We start from the raw sequence: 12,636 nt of genomic DNA on the forward strand, positions 1-12,636 counted from the left end.
TAGTCTCCCCTACCTTTGGGAAAAGATATTGGTTATCTAGCTAACCTGTGCTCCTCATTATTTTATAAGATCACCCCTCAGCATCTCCAGCTATGATCTGCACAAAATATCCTGGAGTTGAGAGGGGATGCAATTTATTGCAATGTATTTCAAAATCTTGCTTTATTGAATGTAATTTTTATGTCACTGCTACATCACCATTAAGTTAAACGAACCACAAATCCTCAACCTTTATGGCGTTGAGACTTTAACTGCTCTGTAGCATCTGTTGTTCAACTTGCCGGATTGTTCAAATGATCTGTACCCAGTGAAGCTGTGGTATGTCTCAAATTCTTCTGTAATCTGCAGTGGAACTGTTTAGAAGTCCATAATTTTGCTTCATTTTGAGAAACAAAAGGCATCCTCATACACCTTGATCCAAGTGTTAAGAGGAATTTTCAAACTGAGTCTGACGACAGTCCAATGTGAAAGTATTTCATCCTTGTTCCAAAGTGTAGTGTGATCTGTACATAGGCTTCAGTGTCTATAGAATTATTTAAATAGTTTGAAACTTTTCATGAGCAACATTGCTAGCTCCAGCAGGATTAATTTTACTAATTACATCCAGCAAGGAGTTTCAAATGTGACTTAAGATGACAGTTGGTTAAAATACAAGAATGTCTGTAATAAAAGATTTGATGGAACAAGGTATTACAAATCACATTACAAGTACATTTGACTCTTAATAACATTTAAAAAAAACTGCTCACATTCAACAGTTTGCTTATATAACAAGTGCAATTCAAAACTAACACCGTATAAAGCATTTTCAGGCGGTTTAATGTGATATATGAATATACAAAGGCAAAAATTACCATAGTCCTCTGATCAACTCCATTGCATATTAAATTCTATCCTCCGTTTGACACCTCAAGGGTGAATCTGGCTGAAGATTTCAAAAGACAATGAGAATATTTGTATTCTTTACAGTAAAACATAGTTTAGTGTGGTTTGAACTATGAGTACTCACAGGACTTTCAGATTGTAGAGGCCAGCAAAAGCATGCATGGGGATCTGTGCTAGGTGATTTCCAGACAGCCGTCTGTAAGAGAAACAAGAACATTGCCATGTGGAATTAATCTAGGTAAAACAATCCACCGTGAAAATAGCCAATTGATAGCAATGGAAATAAAAAGTGCATTGCCAGATATGCAATACTAGGAAACAGGTGTGGAAGTTACCCTTAACCAGACTCCAACAAATTGCATTGTATTTTGATAAGTGTAAAGTACATACACTCTACTATATAACCAATAAATACTGATGAATATTCATGGATTGGAGACATTTTAGAACACCCAGGTTAAGTAAAGAATCCCAAATTCTCTTCCCTCATTTTGAAGGCTACCTTACGAAATTTACGTTTTATTTTTGGTGAGGCGAGAGAATGTTTAATCCACATCTCAAACTGTTATATTTACATAGAAAAGTACAACATCAGTACAACATCAGTAAATTCTTCTTTTGCAATGTTACATCACCATGAAAATAATAAACGACAATGATTCTTTTGCAATCTTTTGAGTTTCTATAATCAAAACTAACTGTATGCAGCTGAACTAATTTGATCATCTTAACAGTTCAATTACAGATCAGAACATGGGACAGTTTTGTCAGTCACAATGCAGCATCATTTGAGGCTTTCACAATCAGCAGTGGGGGTAAAGCAGGGCTGTGTCTAGGCACCAACTCTCTTTGATCCATTTTTCTCCATGCTGCTATTGTACACTTTTGGTGACCCAAAAGAGGATGTCTACCTGCATGCCAGAGCCAGCAGCAAGCTGCTCCACTTGGGAAAACTACACGCCAGGGCCAATGGATGTAACGTGCTAGTTTGTGAGCTACTGGTTGCTGGTGGTGCTGCACTGGCATCCCATACTGAAGTCCACTTGCAACAGCTTGTGGATCCATTCTGGGCCTGCAGAAAGTTTGGACTGACAATCAGCATCAGGAGGACACTGTTAAGAGACAGGATGTAGACACTCCATCAACATTGGCAACCTCACTCTGGAGGACACCCACAGATTCGCAAACCTTGGATCAACAAATATCAGGATTTTGTCCCTTGATGCGGAAATCAGTGCCAGGATTGCAAAGGCCATAGCTGTCACATCCAAGTTGAGAAGTTGAGTTTGGACCAACAGCAAACGAATTGAAAATACAAAACTCTGTGTGTACCAGGATAAGAGCAAATTACTGTGGATGCTGGAATCTGAAACCAAAAGAGAAAATGCTGGAAAATCTCAGCAAGTCTGGCAGCATCTGTAAGGAGAGAAAAGAGCTGGCATTTCGAGCCCAGATGACCTTTTGTCAAAGCTGAAAAGCATAGAAAGAGACCTCCCCCTGTAGTATAAATATACTTTCTATACTTTTTAGCTTTGACAAAGGGTCATCTCTACTCAAAATGTCACTCTTCTCTTTCTTTACAGATGCTGCCAGACCTGCTGAGATTTTCCAGTGTTTTCTCCTTTGGTTTCTGTGTGTAGCAGGCTTATGTTCTCAGTACCTGCACTGCTGAGGTACGGACAACTGACGCAAACCATGAAAATCAGCTGAACAGCTTCTACCTCTGCTGCATCAGATGAATATTGGACATCTCCTGGTAAGATAGATTTGCCAAATATGGAAACACACCAGTGTGCTGGGATCCTCAGAATGTATGATCTCTTGAGTCAGCAGCAACTGCATTAGTTGGATCACAAGAGCCAAACAGATGACAACTGCATCCTCAAAGACATTCTCTGTGGAAAATTTACTATTAGCACAAGACCATTAGTTCGCCCAGCTCTGCAACATAGGGGTATCTACATGCAAGACTTCCAAGTTGACCGGGATCAGAGTTGATGTATTGGGAGTCATTGCTGCTGACCGGAGCACCAGAAGACAAGCAGTCGGGGAGGATGTGGGAAAAAGCAAAGGACAAAATAAATGCCTAAATGGCCAAAAAGAGCCTGCTGGAAGGAAAAACCATCAGTCAATCTCAGGCCAATATTATTCTTTTGTGCCAGCTGCGGAATGAATTGCTACTCACAAATCAACTGAAGTGACCCTGGGTAGAGTCCATCTCACCTGGTGAAGGAGCAGAGCTCCAAAAGCTTGTGCTACCAAATAAACCTGTTGGACTTGAACCTGGTGTTGTGAGACTACTTACTGATCCTGGGTAGGGCCCACCATCCCCTGATCCGAGAGGATATCAATACAACTTAAAGATGTCAATAACTAACAGTCTTCCAAAAAATACACTGAAAAGACAGGTACAGTTGAAAGAGTTGTTGTTAAGGTTCTCTGTTCACAACACCCTCCGACAACCCCACAACACAAGATGGGGTCTTCTACAGCAGATGTGGCGAGCCATTCAAACATCCAGTGACTGGCAGAACCAGGGTTGAAAAATTCTGACCAAATTTTCGAGCCCAGTATGACTCTTTTTCAGAAGTCAAAAGCAGTTCTGAGGAGCTTCGGACTTTAATTGCATATCCATGGAGATTGTGGTGAAACGCATTAGGCACAAGGAGGTTTTCAGTTGTGTTAAGAAATTAATTGGAAATACCTTTTCTTAAGCTTTGTATATTAGTTGCCTAATAATGTTTATTTATTAGTATCACAAGTAGGCTTAAATTAACACTGCAATGAAGTTACTGTGAAAATCCCCTAATCACCATTCTCCGGCACCTGTTCGGGTACACTGAGGGAGAATGGCTAATGCACCTAACCAGCACATCTTTTGGACTGTGGGAAGAAACCGGAGCACCTGGAGGAAGCCCACATAGACACGGGAAGAAGGTGCAGACTTCCGGGTCCCTGGCACGGGTCCCTGCAGCAGTGCTAACCATACTCAATGTTGATCTTAGTTTACCGGTTGCAGTAAAAATCTTAAAATGTGAAATCCTGTCATGTGATCCTTTGAGTAGGTCTCTGTGAAATTCATATCTCTTCTTAAAAACTATTGATCTCAATGGAGATGATAGTATATAGAAATCATAGAAACCTTACAGTACAGAAAGAGGCCATTTGGCCCATCGAGTCAGCATTGAACACAATCCCATCCAGGCCCTACCCCCATATCCCTACATATTTTACCCACTAATTCCTCTAACCTATGCTTCTCAGGACACTAAGGGGCAATTTAGCATGGCCAATCAACCTAACCCGCACATCTTTGGACTGTCGGAGGAAACCCACGCAGACACGAGGAGAATGTGCAATCTCCACACAGAGAGTGACCCAAGCTGAGAATCGAACTCAGGTCCCTGGAGCTGTGAAGCAGCAGTGCTAACCATCGTGCCACAAAGGAATATTTTAATGTGCTAAAATGTACAAACTTAAACAACATTTGCTGTACTACATTCCAAGCACTAAAATAGGACTTGCACCCATGTTCAAATAGGAAAATAATGGTAATGAGTTTGGCTTGTGGTTGGGAAATTATTTAAAATTGTATTTAAAAATATGAGGATTACAGATAAAGGGCTAATCTTTTTCCTAAATCAGTGCAGCAGCTGTTTATATTTCACAGCTGCAAGTACACTACGATTGCATTATTCACGGCAATTGTGGGATTTTCCAGCCATGCTTGCCTCAAAAACTGGAGAATCCCACCTAAGGTCAATGGATCTTTGTGTGGTCCACCCCCACCCCCCTCTCCAGTCGCTACAATTCCCCCATGGCAGGTGGGATGGGAGAACTCCCCCCATAATGTCAGTCAGAAGGAAGGGCCCAGTCCCACTCTGGAATGAAATGGGTGGAGACATCTTTCAACTTGACAATGTTAGCTTAAATGCAACAGATTACAAAATTATGAATTCAAGCCAAAGTAAGAATGAATTGTTTTCTGGAGTACTAAAACAAATACAGTCTTGACCGTTTCACCAAATGTATCAGTCAAGTTTCTTAACCAGAAGGATGTACTGAATTAGACTTAGGCTAAAATGTTGCATTGTTCGGCCAGGCATGGGCCCGACCCAGAAGGATGTGAAATTGTGCGCAAAGACTGCGTGGGATAAACAGTCAGGGTTACAACAAAATGTAAACAAAATGCAGGCCTGGGGCCTGCGGTTTGTGCTTGAATGTGCTGCCTAGATTCTCTGCATTTTTTTTCCATCGCCACTGGTTTTTATTTACGGGTTTGCAGCTCCCGGAGACAGCTCCGCAGCCGCTGTCCCCCTGAAGCAGCACATCGAGAAGCGCATGCCCACACCCTTACTTTTCTCAGCACACGCACCACTCCCCAACAACTCTAAACATTTCCCATTGCATGTTGCATGCTGCAGTTGTTAACTGGTCAGCGTGATACCACGTTTCAGAGCTGACTGTAGCCTGAAGTGCGTTTTGCGCCCGCGAGTATGCATGCCTGATGAATGAAAAGTTCAGGCCTTGGAGTCATAGAATCATAGAACCCTACAGTGCAGAAAGAGGCCCTTCGGCCCATCGAGTCTGCACCGACCACAATCCCACCCAGGCCCTACCCCCATATCCCTACATATTTTACCCACTAATCCCTCTAACCTACACATCCCGGGACACTAAAGGACAAATTTAGCATGGCCAATCAACCTAACCCGCACATTGTTGGACTGTAGGAGGAAAGCGGAGCGCCCGGAGAAAACCCACGCAGACATGAGGAGAATGTGCAAACTCCACACAGACAGTGACCTGAGCCGGGGATCGAACCCAGGTCCCTGGAGCTGTGAAGCGGCAGTGCTAACCACTGTGCTACCATGCCACCTACAATGTACATCATTATAATGGAGTAATGTACATCATATAGAATCATAGAATCCCTTCAATGCAGAAAGAGGCCACTTGGATCATTGAGCCTGCACCAACAACAATCCCATCTAGGTCCTATCACTGTAACCCCTTGTCTTTCCCGCACTTAGTCCCCCTGATAAGGAGCAATTTAGCATGACCAATATTGGTAAAGGATCACTTTTTTCTGGAAAATGATTCAGATGGGGTGTAACTAAACTGCCTGGATGCAGGAGTTTTGAGGAAGGTTATTTGTAGTGCTTCAACTCCTGCACCAGTTGAAGCCCGCTAACTCAGTATGGAGAGTGGGAATGAAAGCTGGGCCCTCCGACTCTGTATGGCTTAATACTACATCAAGCAATACTTTATCCACTAGCTCATTAGGGGGAGCTTATCTGCAAATTCTGATTGAAACAACAGGAATGCAGAGACAGGACTGGTATCATGGACATTTATCTTAATAACATAAGGGATTCCCATCAGATGACATATCCTTCTAAAGAGATTCATGTAGCAGCATCTTGTTTTAAATATATTTCTTCTCCAATGGGTTTTCAGAAAATGATAATTAAAAACAGCTCTGATAATAGCTCAAATTGCACTGATGCCAGAATATTGTCCTTTATGCTTCTACAAAATAAAAGTCTTGTGAAATAAAAAGGATTTCACACTTCACCCAAATAATGTGGAGAAACCTACTACACTCTCAATATGACTGTCTGACTTTCCATCACAAAACATGAAGTCAGTCACCACTTTACGTTGAGTTTCTCATTGGTTTCTCACCCCGCTTGTAAAAACTGTTCACTTCAAGGCTACCAGGAATAATTTGTCTTCGCTGTTCTCTGCCACACACTGAAATATTTGTTCAGCAATATGTGCTGGCATGTCAGTTCATGTAACAGTGTTGCTGTGGGCCACAATACCGAAAAACTTTATTCTCATTTCACCTCACTAACAACTATAATTAGGCAAATCCCCAATGTGGGTAGACGCACAGTGGCTTAACTCTTTGCAACATGTTAAATTATCTTTCTGTCTTTATTTGATGTACAAGTAGAGAGTGTACAACAAAGTCCAAAAGTATTGCATCTCAGCACCTATGGATTGCCCCAGGCGATTCATAGAACATAGAACATTACAGCGCAGTACAGGCCCTTCGGCCCTAGATGTTGCGCTGACCAGTGGAACCAATCTAATGACCCTCTAACCTAAACTATTCCAATATTCAGTGTATTTCCCAATCCCAGGATGAGAGATGGGGAGGGAGAGTGCAGAATTGGGAGGAAAAGTAGGGGTGGGGCGAACTGTCCGTCCGTCACCTAATGCATGACTCCAGATTAAGTTAGGCAGGAAATGTCAAGGATGACCTTCCTAATGGAGGCTGCTTGAAGTCCTTAAGTGGCCATTTAATGGGCCTCAGCTTGCTGCTGCTGGCATTCTGGAGGGTGGGGTAAACCGATTTAAAGCTGGTGCCCTCCCTGAGACTCCTTTGGGGGCTTTTGCTCCTAATCAGGCATCCTGTGGTCCACAAAGGATTGCCCTTACTGAAAGACCTCTGTCCAGAGACCAGAGGTCTCCACTGGCTGATGCCTGCCTGACTGGCAGGCCTAGGTGAGCTTCAGATTCTGGGGACTCGTTCATGCTGGCTGGTCCAGACCGACTGTGGTACCAGCAGTGGCCACCAATTGGCCAGTAGCTCCTGCAGGTTGGACCTCCATCCTTAAAGGTGCCAAACTGCCTGATTGCCACTGAACTCTGTCAGGGGACTTCTGAAGATGGCCATGGCAAGGTTGTCTCCGGCTTTCCAACTCATGACGAGGCCATCACCACACTGATTAGATTCAGCCCTCAGTGTTCCTGAGTATCCTAAGATCCTTGGTAATGTGCGTTCAATAATAAAAGTTTATTTGGTCCTCCTGGACTTATCCAGATCAGATACACGTGAGGCATGAAAGGAGCATAAATTTTATATCCTACTTTCTACTTCTTCCCCTATAATAAACAACACTTCTATCAAAGTTCTGTTTTTCATGGACATTAACATGATTTGTGCATTGTGTCTAATAATTGTACTCCTGCCAGAATCATGTGACACTGTCGAAGTCCAAGGGAGTTTCCCAAAATTAACTATTGACCAGGTTTGTGACAAATTGGTCACTGGGATCAACAATAAAAGATATTGTGTAACATTGGTTATACTTCTCCACTTGAAAGCTTGTCAGTAGACAAAAAGTGACCTGCAAAGGGTCTCCTGCACAATACAACCCACATATATTTTTCCAAGTAAAAATACTGAAACACAGAATAGGTCTTTCTATTAGCTGAAGAAAATGGTCCACTTTCAATTGCAAACAATTCTGGAAAATAATATTTTATATATTTTTAATGTATTTAAAAAGTTTTTAAAAAGTATTCTTTAAGTATATCACTGGGCTGGCACACAATGAGTTCTCTATTTTGTTCTATTTCAAGGAGTTGCTGTTGTTTAAGTTTATTTATTAGTGTCACAAGTAGGCTTACATTAACACTGCAATGAAATTATTGTGAAAATCCCCTAGTTGTCACACTCTGGCACCTGTTCAGGTACACTAAGGGAGAATTTAACATGGCCAATGCATGTCTTTCAGACAGTTAAAGGAAACCAGAGCACCTGGAGAAAACCAACAAGGACACAGAAAGAACATGCACAGACTCCACACAGGATCAAACCTGCGTCCCTCATGCTGTGAGGCAGCAGTGCTAGCCATCGTGCCACCCTGGCATTGAGTTCAATTGGAGAACATTTGCTAATGTGACTGTCCTAAAAGCTTAAGAGAATTAGTAAAAATAACCAGAGAGGGGATGGGCGGAGTGGAAATGAGGAGAAATATTGATAGTCAGTGACAACTTATGATCTGGACTGCAGTGGCTAAAAGAATGGTGGAAGCAGATTCAACAGTAACTTTCAAAAGAGATTTAAATATATATTCTGAAAGGAAACATTTGCCAGTGATATGGAAAGCATAGGGGAGTGGGACTAATTGACTCTTTCAGAATCAGCATTGGCCTGATGGGCCAGTTGACTTCCTTTTGAATGGTATAAAAAGCAATGAAACCAAATACAACTTTTATAACACCCTCTAGTTACTTAAAAACAATGTAGGATATAGACCTTCTAACACTATGATTCCTTTCACATTACCCAATATCTTTTACCTCAGCAGGCTCCCAGCTTAATAGTTAGAACAATATATTCACACCATAATCCTTGCCTTTTAAGCTGTTCGTAAGAGTCAAAATATAAATCTATACTTTTGTTGATGTTTTCTCCAACATTGTCTACATGTATATTAAAATAGGTGCAAAAGCCGCACTTCTATAAGTGCAACCCAATGATTGGAAGATAGCTTTTAGAACTGATTGATCTTGGGATAAATGCTCAGTTGTTTTTATCTCAGTGCCTAGCTTAGGAAACAATGCAAAATCCATCTGAGGAGGGGTTAACGCATAAAGCATAAATCTTTTAGAGATAACTTACTTTCAAATGGGGAAATAAAGGCCATTTGAGGATGGGAACATTTTATCCTGAGGGATTTCTTCAATGTGTATGGAACGGGTGGCAGCAATAAAAAAAAGGCTAAATTCTTCAAGGCCTCGTTTGCTGAAACTAATTCTGCACCATGTACATATTTATCTCTTTTCCTTTAATGAAGCAGTTGGTTAGCTCAGTTGGGGGTTGGTTAGCCGTTGGTTGGATGGCTGATTCTTGATACAAAGTGATGCCAACAGCATGGGTTCAATTCCCCTGCTGGCTGAGGTTAGTCATGAAGGCTCCGCCTTCTTAGTCTTGCCCCTCACCTGAGGTGTGATAATCCTCAGGTTAAATCACCACCAGTAAGCTCTCCTCCTCAAAGTGGGGGACCAACTTATGGTGACTTTTCCTTTATTGAAGCTGAGCTCTCCAATATTTCACACTCAGTAGATTAATGTGGTGTGATGTAACATCTTTATTCAGAAATCCTGATCTTACCTCACTTTAGTGATATTTAGTAGAAAGGTCGAAAGTACTTTCATTTATATTATGTTTTTCATGATCAACTAAAATCCAAAATCACTTTACAACCAATTAAGTACTTTAGAATTGTAATCACTACTGTAATATAGGAAGTATGGAAGTCAATTTGTACACAACAAGGTCTTACAAATAGCAATGCAATAATGATCAGATAATCTATTTTAATTACAGTGAAACCCTGATTTTACATGCCCCGATTTAGCGCGAATTCGGATATAACGCGATGAATCACTGGAACCTATTTTTTGCTCTTTCCGGGGAACTGAAAAGTTTTTGGCAAGTTAATTCTGTGTTACGTGTCTGAAGGCATTGAACACCTCAAGGCTAGCCTCCGTTGGCTGGAGACCCAGGAAGTGGACCACATAAAAATTCTCCAATTCAGAAGCATTCTAGATTTTGCTTGCAGCCAGCAAAATGCTACGTTCAAGCAAGGAACATGCGATCACTTTTTTAAGAAATAAACTTGTTGTTTTGTTTATTAAAAAGCTTTACTAAAAATTCATTTGTGTTTTAATTTTTACTGTCACAATAATTTATTTGCGGAATTCTTTAATTAAAAAGTAATTTACTTGCCAGATGGTAAATGTGCAAAAAATGGGTCAAATAGGGCGATAATAGGGGTGTTTTAGGATGTTAGGTCAACATTGGGTCAGTTTGAATGCTGATTTTCTTGAACCCCGATTTAGCGCAACCCCACTTTTTTAGCGATAACGTTTTATGGACCCCAACTATCGCTTTATAACAGGGCCGCGCTGTACTTTGGTTGAGAGATAGATATTGGCAGGGACACGTGGAGGAGCTTGCTGTTCTTCTTTGAAATAAAGCCAGTGGGATCTTTTGTGCTACCCACGAGGAGAGACAGGACTTCATTTAATATCTCAACCAAAAACATAGTACTCCAAACACTGCAGCAATTCCTTGATGCTGTTGGTGAAGAGTTTGCGGAATTACGTGCTCAAGTTTCTTGGAGGACCTGAATCCATGACATTTTGACTGAGACGCTGAACCAAGACTATTACCATTTCCTGAGAAAGTTAGGATAGGCTTTTGCAAAGTGCCTTTGTATAGTGGTAGAAATTGATCATGTGACTTGTCTATTCAGTAACTAATCCAACAATCCCCTTTTGTACACTACTAACTCTGCCTTCGGTTCTACAGCATATCATACACACTAGCCTAATATCTGCCACAGGGAAATTGCTGGAATGCATTATTAAGGAGGTTGCAGCAAGATACCAAGATAATAAAGATTTGATCTGGCAGAGCCAACGTGGCTTTGTGAAAGGGAAATCATGCTTAACTAATCTATTAGAGCTTTTTTGATAAGTAACATTCAAGGTAGATAAAGGGGAACTGGTAGATGTGATGAACTTGGATTGCAAATAGGCATTTGATAAGTAACCACATCAAAGTTTACTAGACAAGATAAGAACACATAGTATAGGGGGTAACGTATTTGCACAAATATTGGATTGGTTGGCTGATAGGAAGCAGAGATTGGGTGAATGGCTCTTTTTCAGGTTGGCAAGCTATAACTAATGGAATGCCACAGACCAGTGCTGAGACCTCAACTATTTACAATCTATATCAGTGAGTTGGATGAAGGGACCAAAAGTACGGTCACTAAATTTGCTGGTAGCACTAAGATAGGTAGGAAAGTAAGTTGTCAAGAGGAAGTAGAGAGTCTGCAAAAGAGTATAGACAAATTAAGTAAATGGGCAAATTTTTATCAGTTGAAGTATAACATAGTTCTTCTTGCTAACATAGTACATGTGAACTTCTTCCCTTTGGCAGGAAGAATAGAAAAATATATAATTTAAATGGAGAAAGATTGTGGGACTGGTTGGTAGAGGGATCTAGGTGTCCTAGTACATGAACCACATGAAGTTAGTATGCAAGTTATTAGAAAGACAGATGGAATGCTGGCATTTATTGCAAGGGAAATAGGATATAAAAGTAGGGAGTTTTACTAAAGCTGCCTTGGTGAGACCACTTCTGTGTTCAGTTTTGGTCTCATCTAAAAATATATATAGGAGCAGTTCAGAAAAGATTCACTGGACTCTTTCCTGGGATAAAGGGGTTGTTGGATGAAGAAAGGTTGAACAGGTTAGTTTTGAAAAATGAGCAGTGATTTTACTGAAACATATATGATCCTGAGGAAACCTGAAACGGTGGATGCTAGGGAGATGATCTTTTTTGTGGAGACTAAAAATAGGGGACAAAATGTAAAAATAAGAGGTCTCCCTTTTTATCAGAAATGAGGAGAAACCTTTTCCCCCCCAAGGAATCATTGGCATGTGGAATTCTCTTCCCCAGACAGTAGTGGCGGCTGAGACTTTGATTACTCACTAATTATAGAATCCTACAGTGTAGGAGGAGGCCATTCAGCCCATCGAGTCAATCCCAACTACAATCCCACCTAGTTCTCCTGACATTAAGGGGCAGGCAATTTACCATGGCAATTTATCATCCACCTAACACGCACATCTTTGGACTGTGGAAGGAAATCAGAGCACCCGTAGGAAACCCTTGCAGACAACAGGCAGAATTTGCAACTTCCACACAGTCAGTGACCCAAGCTGGGAATCGAAGCCAAATCCCTGGCACTGTGAGGCAGCAGTGCTAACCACTGTGCCACCGTGCCACTCATGGCCCAACTCAAGGCCGAGTTAGGCTGGTTTTTGTAAGGCATTGGAATTGAGGGTTATGGGTTGGGTATTGGGCAAGTGGAACTGCGACCACAACATGATCAGCCATCACCTTAGTAAATGGTGGAACAGGCTCAAAGAGCC

General features: G+C 41.4%; 1 protein-coding gene across 1 annotated transcript in view; it reads right to left on the reverse strand.

Annotated features, from left to right (window-relative positions):
• The window catches only part of lgr6 (leucine-rich repeat containing G protein-coupled receptor 6), a 261,234-nt gene that overhangs the window by 126,136 nt on the left and 122,462 nt on the right, over positions 1-12,636 (reverse strand). Inside the window, exon 3 of the mRNA XM_080210083.1 lies at positions 1,010-1,081. Within this exon, the coding sequence (XP_080066209.1) occupies positions 1,010-1,081 (72 nt within the window). The remainder of the gene's footprint in view (positions 1-1,009; positions 1,082-12,636) is intronic.

This window comes from Carcharhinus amblyrhynchos, chromosome 22 (assembly GCF_965287045.1).
Source record: "Carcharhinus amblyrhynchos chromosome 22, sCarAmb.v2.hapA, whole genome shotgun sequence".
Classification (NCBI taxonomy): domain Eukaryota; kingdom Metazoa; phylum Chordata; class Chondrichthyes; order Carcharhiniformes; family Carcharhinidae; genus Carcharhinus; species Carcharhinus amblyrhynchos.